Genomic DNA, 11,817 nt, shown 5'->3' on the forward strand with positions numbered 1-11,817 from the left:
AGCCAAATAAAAAATAAAAAATAAAAGAAAACTAATCTTTGTGGAAAATGAAAGAAATACATTAAAAGAAATACATTTATTCAATTATTCAATCTGAATCTCAACAATTTACCACACATCAACGGACCTCTCTAAACAACACAGAGCCAAACTCAATTACACTTCCACTATATGGGAATTCTGCAAATGTTACTGTTTGTGGCAAAAATGTGATTTAGTTTTTCAGAATTTTCACCAAATTAGGCACACATGCTCTCGTGCCTCACTTGACAATGACCATCAAACAGGGTTTTCATACTGCCGTTAGCCTGTAATTGTGGAGTCGCCGCAGCAGCAGTGACACCAGTGTAACATCTTAAGACCAAAGGTTTGGCACCGTGACCTAACTACTCCTACACACGTTTGTTCAGCTCCACAGTAAGCTCGTGTGTACACATGAATATTTGAAATGTTTTGTCATTTTTTGGAGAGGCCTATTTAACTTTTAAAACTTAAATGATAAAACTTTGGACCCTCCCTATTCCTTCATACTTTCACAGGGAAACTCAATTCACAGTTAAAAAAATGGTCATTTAAAGGGTAGCAACAAACACTGTACGGTAGATTAACGTGTACTTTTTACACTACAGATATATTTTTTAGCTACATCACCAAGTTCACACAGGTCTGCTCTCCGGTTTAATCTAAAGATCTAAGCTGTGTGATGTATACATTTTGAGTTAAATTTATATCAAGCCATGTCCCTGCACTGTAGCAATTAGTACAACTTGTGATTAATAGCCTGTGAGTCATTGCAAAGTAACAAAGTACATTTACTCAAGTACTATACAAGTGCTTACAATGCACAGTACCATTTTGAGGTACTTTTACTTTAGTTTCCATTTTTTCTACTCGGGCACGGGAGAGGCCTATTCATAGTTTGGATTTTGGACTCAGTGACGTCATGTTGTAGTTGCGGTGGTCACCTCACCACCGAACCAAGGATTGGAACCATGAGGTTCCCCGTTCGATCCCGGGCACCCCCAGAGTTAACATCATCAAACCCAGAAGTTATGCAGGAACGCCTACTGAGTGGCAAAAAACTACTTTCTGGCCTTGACAGCCCATTCGTCCGAACAGAACAGTTGTATTTGATTGCATTAAATGATGTTAAACAACATTAAATTCACTTTTTCCACTCGATTTGCCATTTACTTTATGCATGTGCATACCCTCTATTGTGATGCCAATACTTTTGTACTGCCCACACCCACACCCACACCCACACACACACACACACACACACACACACACACACACACACACACACACACACACACACACACACACACACACACACACACACACACAGCTGATCAACCGGAACAAAGTCTATCTACACTCTCACATACAACAGTCAGAGATACATACAAAGTCAAAGAGTGCACTCCTGGGACCTTCACTGCATTTGTATTATTTATACTATTATTTATACCACATTGTTTCTTCAGGAACAATATTTTCTAGTTAAATTCGTGAATTTTGGAGTGGGCCTATTTCTTACAAAACAAATGCAATATCCATTCATCCCCAAAATGTAATTTTAGAAGGCCCTTTAAGAGCGCCCCTCCTGTCACTTGCATGCGTGTGATTGAGCTCAGTGTGGTGACATCCAGATTTATTATGTGAGTACATGTGTGTATGGTTTAGAAGGAGTTCAGTGTATTGTTGAATGCTGTTTATATTTTTTATTGTCTATTGATTATTTTATTTTCACAAACTTCATTTCAAGGATCTTTATTTCCCCCATCACATTACCAAATAAAAAAGAAAATACTTCCGCACACCGTCTTCAAATGCAGTTAAAGGCTTTATTGGGAAATCACAACGTTTCGGTCTATGGTATCACATTACCAGAAATGGACTTTCCTAGTATGCTCAATTGCAGCTATCAATTGTGTGATGATGTCATAACGGTCATAACACAACAAGGAACAAACAAATGTCAACGTCAGTGGTTGGATGACATCAAATGCGTTATGTCCTGCTTTTAGCCGGAAAGACTGAAAAAATGAATCAATGAGCAACAATGTCTTATTGTCTTCTTTGTGTTACATTCAGAGATGATTACACTGTGACTGTATACAGTATACACTATATGAGTACGCCTGAATCACTGCTGAGTTGTTAATATATTGTTGTCAAAAGAGCAGTGCTGTTCTTTTCAATGGTTACACTTTGATTAGTCAGCAGAGAGAAGAGAGATGAAAGTACAGATAAGGAAATAAGCATTTAAGTGTTTGTTATGTTATGTTTTAATTATATGAATAAAAATAATTTCACGTAAGTAAGTAAGGTGCGCGTAACGTGAAAGATTTATTCCTTTTGGTTGCTATGGTTGTTTTTAATTTGTTTTGATTTATTAAAGCAAATAATTATTACGTTATTGTTATTATTGCATCTGAGGTGGTCTCTCTCACACAAGTGGCCTATGAGAAGTATGAGAAAACAGAGGCCACGCACAAAGTATCTGCTCCATTAACTGCAGTTTCGCAGAACACAAATAGCACAAAAGGCAGAGGCGTTGCAAACAGTTTTTCTTGAGGTGTGTACTGTGTACCCATAAGGTAATATTTCCTGGTAGCAAGAAGTTACAGTAAGAGGAAAGAATACCAAACGACTCGCCCCTTTACCAACTCGCCCCGGCAAAAAGTGAAGGACGGTCGCCCCGGAATTTCAGAAAGTGAAGTTAACTCGCCCCAAAGCCGTGGATGACTCGCCCAGAAAGCATGGATATCTCGCCCTGAAGCGTGGATATCTCGCCCCATGTTTATTTGACCATATTTCTCATATTTTAGAACCTAAATACAGTTTAGCCATTGCACTGAGCATTGTTGTATACCATTTCCATAGATAGCTGTTGTTCTGGAAATTCCCCCATTACCTGATGAATGGCTCATCCCCATTTAAGGTTGGCAGTTGGCACCTTGCCATTGACCCTGTCTGTCTGCATAAAGTACAGTACTTAATCAAATACAACGGTTTTACCGGGCGACTTGTCGCTTTGGGGGGCGACCGTACCGGATGGTAGGGACGACCGTTCTTTGCGGTTGGGGGCGAGATAGAAAAGGGGCGACTGTACCTGTCACCAGAGAAAACAAACAACACCCCATCATACAATCACTCAATTAATTAATTAATGGCATGCACAGATGTGCACGCACACGCAGGCACACACGCACAAGGTGGGCTTCACTGGGGTCCCCATGCACTCCAATGATATATTATTCTAACTTAGTAAAACTTGATAAAGAAAAGAAAATGTATAATTTACACTAAAACTCTTCCAAAAAATATCTGTCTATATACATGCCAAACTATATGATCCACACAAACTCTGGAATCAAATAAAATTGACAATGAATAGGGAATAATAAAATATGAATTCAAATAGTCAAAATAACAAGGTAAACAGGTTTAATCTGGCATGACAAAACAAGCTACAGATGTGGTAGGTTAGCAATGATATTTTTTCATTGTGCTTAACCTTGAATTCATATGCCACATACTTCTTGATGAGGGCAAGAGTGGAGGGGTCCTTCAATGCTAGGTCAAGGGTCTCATGAATCATGATTGACTCAAGTTCTGAATAAACAAAAGAAGTAGGAGTGCACGCAAATATAGTGAGGAGGTGCTAACCACAAATGGTAAATGGTGCATTTATATAGCACCTTTATCCACAGCGCTTTACATAGATTGTGCATTACATTTACCCATTCACACCAATGGCGGTGGAAACCATGCAAGGCACCAGCCAGCACATCAGGAGCAATTAGGGGTTCAATGTCTTGCTCAAGGACACTTGAGCAAGGACACTAACTCTGGGGGAGCCCGGGTTTGAACTGGCAGACTTGCGGTTACCATCCAGCCACTTTACCCCTGAGCCACCGCCGCCCCACGGGAGACAAGACTTGGAAAAAAGAAAGAGAGGTCGCACAGCTCATAGTTACGATGAAAAAAGCTTTTAATGTGAAACCAACATTTCGGCAACAAAATGCCTTCTTCAGGGTATGAACAATTGAATGACTCAAGTCTGGACATCAACTTTCTCCTCCTCAACTAACCTCTCAGGTCAACCTGTGCTGGGGTGACCACATGCTTCTTATGTACTTTATACAGCTCTCAAGGTCAAAGCTCCTGAAGACTGATGTACTTTGAGTAAACTTTCCTCAGGAAATTTGGGCCTGATTATTTTAGTGGACAGGGTCCAAGATCTTATAGGTATTTCCACCTGTATAGAGCATTGTTTAAAGACCGTTTCATGATTCATGATTTTAGGCACCTAATAATTTACAGATTAAGCACCGATTACTGTAAAATACAAGTTACAGGAAGCTGTGTCCGCATTCCTTCTGACACACCAGTCGCCACCATTATCTCTCTTGCATTTCTTTGATTTTAGCATGATTAACTACCACCAGTTACACCTAATTCAACAAAAAGATTGCCACACATGATTTCCCCTAATCACTGTACAATTTAATAAAATGGGATTTTTACTCCAGTCATGACCCACAAAACAGTGGCCTAAAGTGTCTAACCAGAAGTACATAATACAAAGCTAAAGGGCGTTCCAGTCGGCTGGACAGTGTAGCCCTGTACTTCCTGTACTTCTGGTTATACACTTTAAGTCGTTTTTTCCTGGATTCATCTCATGCTGAGATGGAGATCAAACTAGGAATGACGTTAGTAGGCCTACAGGTTAGTAATGACCATGGTGTCCACACTGTCCAGGTGTTGGAATTTAAGACGTTAGCAGGAGACAAGGGGCCCTATATTTTCGTCAGTGCTAAACTGCTTATCCCTAAACTTCTTTGTCTTTTATACTATTTTGAAAAACATTGAAAACTTGTTCAAATAGCCGATCATGCATCAACACGTTGTGAGCTTGTAGATCGGCAATTTGAACTATTCAAAAATGTAAAAAAGGCAAAGAAGTTTAGGGATAAGGGGTTTAGCACTGACGAAAATAGGGCCCATAGTACTTTCTTGTACGTTTGGGGTGAGGAACCCACGTACGCCTGTTACGTCTACATTTCATACGTTACTTACGGTACTTGTGTATGCTTGTGTCAAATGTCACCGGGGTACTGCACCCACCGTAATGTACCGACGTACGTCGGATTGGGAACAGTCAGCAACCGAACGGAGATAAAAGATGCACGGACAAATGTGAAATGTCTCTTCCCCTCCGTTTTGTCCGCTCCCTACGGATTTTATGTAATCTAATGTCAGATTATGGGCCTAAAAATTGGGTAAAATTGCTGTTCTTATTCATTTCAGGATATGCATCATTGTAATCATTAAAATTATGCCAGTCTGAGGCTAATCTGTATCCCTGAGTACTGCCTTTCATTGTACTGCAGAATGATTTAATAGATGCTATGTTTTGGGGTAGTTGGTAATCTCTTTGTATCATTTCCCACCGGACCTCAGGATAAACCGAGCACACTCCAGGTATTGACGCAACACTAACCATCTCAATAAATTCCTTATGCCAAAATTACACAGATACTGGGGAAATTTGTATGGTGATGTTGATTTTGTTGATGCAAGAGGGGGACAAAGATGGCTGCCAAACGGACCCATGGGAACATAATATATCAAGTTCGGAAAATCAAAATGTCTTTAGACTCCTTGAGGTTGAGGAATACAAAACAATAATGGGGACCTCATCTTCCTACACGTGCATGTATGAGTGTACGACCCTCCCAGGGTCCACTTAACTTAACTAATGATATATTAATTAAAGGGATATTTCACTTTCATTCTATCATTTTATCGTCTGCTCACTCAGGCTTTTGTGAGCACCCCAGATAGTTTTTAAGTTGTTTGATTTTAGTATTGGATAGCTGCCCCGCCTCTTATTTTTATATTTTCCAAAACAAATTGAAAAAAAGAAAAAGGTAATTGAAAAAACTTGCATGGAGGGCCCTGCCTGAACGGCATGGCCAGTCTATGGAACTCCAACCTTCCCCGTCAAACCAAATATTTAATTTAATTTAATTTCATATTTATTTATTTCATTTCAGTTATGGTTTTACATGATTATATTCATTTTACTTTTTTTTTTTTTTTACATATTCCATATCAGAAAAGAAAAGGAGCAGGAAGAAGATAAATCTTATTTATACCTGCCCCTAAATATAAGTTAAAGACGAAAGTTCAACTGAGAGGTGGAACGAACCGTCATCAAACTCGGTTCCCCCAATTCAACCCATTCGGCCCTGCTCCAATCAGATCAGCGCAACTCATGTCTGTGCTCCTTAAAAGGATGCATGCCTCCTCCGTCCTTGTCTCACTTGTGCTATCTGTTCAGGTCAGCCGCCACCTCCCCGACACCGCCCAGCAGCAGGCACCACCAGGATGGCCCCACAGGGGCCCCTGCCTTCCATCAGGCAGAATCTGATTGGAGCCTCCTGACCAGATCCTCCGATGGGGCCCGCGCCAAAGCTTAATTTAAATTTAATGTCATGCCAACATGACTGTATTTATATATGATTTTATCATGTTCAATTCATCCATACTCGATGTATTCCTTTTCCGTAATAAATATCATTGCATTCATTCTGTGTAGTGAAATCTTCAAATATCTTAAATTTAAACTCGTCTTCTTCTATGCAACAGTAGAGTCTGTTCTCCTATACGGCAGTGAATGCTGAACTCTGAAGCCAACCTTGCAGAAGTCTCTAGATGGGGGCTACACCAGAATGTTGCATGCAGTACTTAACATCAGCAAGAGTACACATGTTGACAACAAGAATCTGTATGATGGAATGCCAAGGTTGAGCCAGAAAATAGCAGCCTGAATGAGACAAGCAGGACACTGCCAATGACACCAAGAGCTGCAAACTATTGCTGCACCAGATAGTTTAGCTCAGATTCGAGTCTTTCCTGACATTTTCACTTCAAGCCTATGATAAAGTGGCGCACGCACACACACACACACACACACACACACACACACACACACACACACACACACACACACACACACACACACACACACACACACACACACACACACACACACACACACACACACACACACACTTACTTTTAAGATATTCATTACAGTATGAAGTCCATCCCCAAAGCCTACAGTATAAAATTTAACAATGTATTTAATGTAATCTATTCATCTTAAACTAAATTATTTAAAGCTCTTTTATCACCAATCCATGTCTTTCTATAAACGCCCATTTTAGGCTCAAACCTCTACTGCCATCTATTGGGCATACTGTGCAACATGTCTTCAAGGAAAGCTGTCTACGTAGCCTACTAAAACACGTTATGGAGATAGTGTTTGTGAAGACTAGCAATGCAGGAAAATGCAACAGTAAATTTAAATATGTTCAATGAGGCGTATTGATGAATAGGCTAATGCTAATCTTGTGGACACAGTTAGCTTTTAGACGATAGTTAGTATGTTTCAGACAGGAAATGATGGGAAATGTGAATATTAATATGGTCAATTATTATACAATGAGGTTTTGGCATAACGAACCAGTAGGCCTAAAACAATGTTTGAAATTAAATACAAAATGCTATTAAAAAAATCGCCTGAAATAAAGCAAGGTAGTTTGACCGTTCTATTACCCGGTTTCAGCTTGAGCGTCACATCTCTCTTGATCTGATTGGATGGTACGAGCCTGATCTGCGCTTCCGGACTCTGGACGCATAAACATTATTCTGTATGGCACCACCCTAACTACATTGTTGTTACATGGCTTCCCTCGTGATGATGGTATTTGCTTCTCTCGCTGTGATCCTCGTTGCGTGTCTGTGTCCCGGTATGTCCGTTTATTAACTATATATAACGGTGCCAACTGCCAACAGCACCTGGTCAGCGAAAATATGATACAAGATACGAACATGTCTGCCTCACTGCACTTAATATTCAACTCAATCAGATAATTCGAGTATGACATGGTAGCCAGACTATTGTTTTTTTTTTAACATACATTTTTATATCGAAATGTAATGTGTCTCTCTCTCTCTCTCTCTCTCTCTCTCTCTGCTTGTTAATGTGTTTTCTGATGTCAATAAGGCTATTCCAGGGTCATTAGAGGACATTCACAGTATTTGGTGAGATGCATTTCTAACTTCTGTATTGCCAAAACTTTTACTGATCACAAAAAAATAATAAATAGTGCAGTCAAATAGCACTGCATCTTCATACACCACATAGACCTACGATTTCTCTTTAAAAAATGTTGATGTCTCATTTAAATTAACTAACTCTCACGTGCCACAAAAAGCCATTAAAAGACAAAAGACACTAATTTATAATACTTGAATAAACATGATTCTGACTGTGTCCGTTCTTTACTAGACACCAGACATTTGTTCAGAATGCACCCAGATCTCTCAGCTGTTCACAGCCATGATGGATAATAAAGACACACAGGTGAATGTTGACTTTATGGGTTTGGGTAGTGTGTGAAATCTTCTAAACATAATATGATTATCTTTTGTTGTCATTCAGTAGCAAGCAGAATCAGTTTGATATGTAAAACATAGGAACTTTAGTAATGGAGTAAATCAATATTTAAATATCAGAACAAACCCATTTCCATTAGTTTAGTTTTATTAAACTATTTTGTTAGTGGCTCTTACCTACTGTAATGTCCTTGCTTTTGGTACTCAAATGTGACACTCTACTTCCTCTTTCAGTTCTGCTTAATATAACTCGTATATGCTTGCCCAAACACAAGCAAGACAATACACTAACAGATGTTTCTGCAGGACACTACATATAAACCCCTGCATGATCTGTGCCTGCACCTCCCTTCAGAACAACAATCAAGCTGCATTTCACGGGTGAAGACATATTTGCCTCAAGTCCTGCAATTCATTTCTAACGACCTGGTGAGATTTATTTTTATTTACGCATGCATGTGCAAATGCACCAAAGGTGCTTTATCGGCTATCAATTCTATTCTTTGTGCAGAATCCTCGTGAAGCCTGTATTGTCCTGGGACTATGTGCGATCCAGTCAGAGAGTGAACTGGTAGAACGTCCTCAGCCTGCCATTGAAAAAGATATATCCAGCTCTGTGAGTAGAGCACACATTAGCACACAGGTCAGAAGGAGAAAGCATAAGTTGAAATCTTCTAAATAGATGAAGTGAAACTTGAGATAATTTTCATATGGTATGTAAAAAATGTCTCAGTTACACTCTCTCCAGGTGCAGTTCAGCCCACAGTGCAGCTTATGCTTGTTTGTCATGAAGAAACTGGAGGAAATGCTGCCTACAAATAGGACTGAGGTGAATGTGCTCTCATATTACAATGCACTGTTCACATATATTTCAGGATTATATCGCATCATTTGTATGCCACTTTGTTCTCTCCTCTTTTTGCTGTGCTCAGGAGACTGTGCTCAACCTTATGGGAGAGGTGTGTAATCTTCTCCCTGGAAGTTATAAGGAACAATGTGACGACTTTATCGATAAGTATGGGAAGGAGATAGTTAGCTTCCTCTTATCATCAGCTGCACCACATGCCATCTGTGCCATGTTGCACCTGTGTTTGTTCAAGGAGACATCTCATGTGGGTGAGTGGCATGGGTACTAGGAACTGAAAACCAAAGAGTATTTCCACAAAGTTTCTCAACTAATGCTCTGCTGACTCCACAGAGATGGCCCTCCCCTCTGACTGCGAGTCATGCCGTACTCTGACTGTTTTAAGTCGACTCCACCTAGGTCTCAACTCCACTGAACTTCAGAACTCCGCTTTCCTCCAGTCTGTCTGCTTCCATCACCCCAGAGCCATTCCTAAGGTGCCGCTCATGGGATGTTTTGCGGCTTTCCTTCACACATTTGTTTCGAAGATTTAGAAAATTCAGTGCAATAAAACATGAAGTGACTGACAATCTAACCTTTCTTTTTTTTTCCTCTTCAGTGTGAGGGGTTTACAAAACTTCATGGATCCAGGCTGCAGAATTTTTTAGGAAACCAGATGGTTGTCCCAGATGCTTGTGAAGTAAAATATATTTTTCGTTCTCCTAGGTGTAAATCTGCCTTTGTCACTAGTACTCCACAACTAAAGACTGGCATAGTGGTGTTCTGATGTCTTAATTCAGTGTAGTTCACTTGTCTCCCCTGTCTTTCCTTAATTAAGAGAGCTGATCTGTGTGCTACTGTGAAAGAATGGAGGCCTTGGGGTAAGAACGTTTGTAACTTTGGACCCAGCTACTGGTGCAAAGACATGGGAACTGCTCAGAAGTGTGGTGTAAGTTAATTGGATAAAAGCATAGCATGTTGCGTTTCATTGGCAGGCCAACTAAGGCCCCATTTAGACTGCAGTCACAACCAGTCCGATTTATTTCTCAAATCCGATTTTTTAGGCCCGACCATTCACTCTGCATTTGCAAGTGACCAGATCGGATCCGTTGCATTTACACTGGCAGCCAAATCTAGCCTGAATCAGATCTGTGCCACATCCAGATTGGAATCGGATTAAATAAGTCTAAACGCAGACAGTTGACATACATGGAATCTGATTTAGAAGAGGTTGTTGCATTCAGACTGAGACAGATCTCCTCAAATCAGATTTGAAACCACCTCTGAATGTGCCTCAAGTCACATTGGAAAATATCAGTCCATTTGACTTGTATGTGACCTGTCTGCATTTACTCATTTAAACAAATCAGATTTCAATCATGATGTGGCACAGATCTGATTCAGGCTACATTTGGCTGCCAGTGTGAACAGGGCCTAGTAACTTTCTAATGACTGTCACTCAAGTGATTCATATAGTAGAGGTGGTTCTGACTAACTTTAACTTAAAATTTTCCCCCACTGAACAGTCGGCTTATCACTAGCAAAACTCAGTCACATATGCCAAAGTAACATTTTTGAGGGGTGCTAGCCTGCTAGGCCCTCTTATGCCCAGCTTTGTGTACCAAATTTGAAATGATTTGATTGGCTGAGCACGGAATGTGATGTATGATAATGTATGACGATCAGAACACATCCATGGGGTTGAAAAGTTTGGGCTGCCAGACAGACCACAAAGTACTAGCTGCTTGGTCATAGTCGATTGATTTCATTTGTCAATTTCATAACAAATCTATTAAGAGGATGTAGATTTTGTGGGGGGGGGAAAAAATCGATGAATCACATTTGTACAGTGCTAGTCATTCAACAAGATACATTGGAAACATGAGTTTACCTAATGAAAATAAATAAGGTTTTTGTGGCTGCCAACCAGAACAAAGTATGAATTAAAAAGTATTTGTTTAATCTAATCTATACTTTAACATCACCAATTTACTAAATTGATTTGTTTATCTTCTACTCTAGAATGTGGGCTTCTGTGAGAAATACATGTGGAATTAAGAGTGGGAAATCTGCCTGTCTGAATGACCGAAGCTCCAAAACAGTACCTGGAAAAAAAGAAGTCTTCCATGTATTGCACTGATCCACATTTTAAAACAAAAGCCTTTTTACTTGCTAGTTAAGTGCCGTTTCTATCACTTAAATTATTTACCGTAGGTCAAACAACCGAAAGAATACAGTCTGCATGAAATGTGTTGAGACAGACTTTGGTCCAGAAAAAAAAGTTTGTGCAGTCTTTACTCTGTATATTAGCATAATACCAGAACTATAAATAAGCACTGATAACTTAAGCTAATTCATTGTCCCCAATCAAACACTGTAATAAAAACTATGTTCCAAGTGTTGTAAAACGCATTTCTTGTAACTACACTACTACTCACTACATAATTTCCAAATGTTAATCCTTAGAATGAAAATATAGAATCCAGTAAGTA

The 11,817-nt window shown here is 39.7% G+C and overlaps 1 protein-coding gene across 4 annotated transcripts; it reads left to right on the forward strand.

The window, feature by feature from the left end:
- Positions 1 to 7,696: 7,696 nt before the first annotated feature.
- Positions 7,697 to 11,724, forward strand: sftpbb (surfactant protein Bb). Of its 4 annotated transcripts, none has more exons than XM_083785050.1 (11): positions 7,697 to 7,832; positions 8,090 to 8,127; positions 8,375 to 8,449; positions 8,788 to 8,910; positions 8,993 to 9,124; positions 9,215 to 9,310; positions 9,414 to 9,597; positions 9,680 to 9,822; positions 9,945 to 10,025; positions 10,164 to 10,274; positions 11,348 to 11,724. In XM_083785050.1, exons 1-11 carry the CDS (start codon positions 7,766 to 7,768, stop codon positions 11,381 to 11,383), a joined length of 1,086 nt encoding a protein of 361 aa, XP_083641176.1. In that variant the 5' UTR covers positions 7,697 to 7,765; the 3' UTR covers positions 11,384 to 11,724. The 4 variants fall into 4 exon arrangements, with proteins under 4 accessions (XP_083641176.1, XP_083641177.1, XP_083641178.1 ...); XM_083785051.1 differs by having other exon boundaries at positions 8,993 to 9,097; XM_083785052.1 differs by having other exon boundaries at positions 8,993 to 9,097; positions 9,230 to 9,310.
- Positions 11,725 to 11,817: the final 93 nt, after the last annotated feature.

Source organism: Protomyctophum parallelum (assembly GCF_964188405.1).
Source record: "Protomyctophum parallelum genome assembly, chromosome: 15".
NCBI lineage: Eukaryota > Metazoa > Chordata > Actinopteri > Myctophiformes > Myctophidae > Protomyctophum > Protomyctophum parallelum.

Bases quoted from the DNA above. Each gene is read 5' to 3' on its own strand.
- sftpbb (XM_083785050.1), top strand. From the start codon at position 7,766: ATGGCTTCCCTCGTGATGATGGTATTTGCTTCTCTCGCTGTGATCCTC. The intron at 7,833-8,089 runs GTATGTCCGTTT...GATGTCAATAAG, and splicing joins CGTTGCGTGTCTGTGTCCCG to GCTATTCCAGGGTCATTAGA. The intron at 8,911-8,992 runs GTGAGATTTATT...TTCTTTGTGCAG, and splicing joins AATTCATTTCTAACGACCTG to AATCCTCGTGAAGCCTGTAT.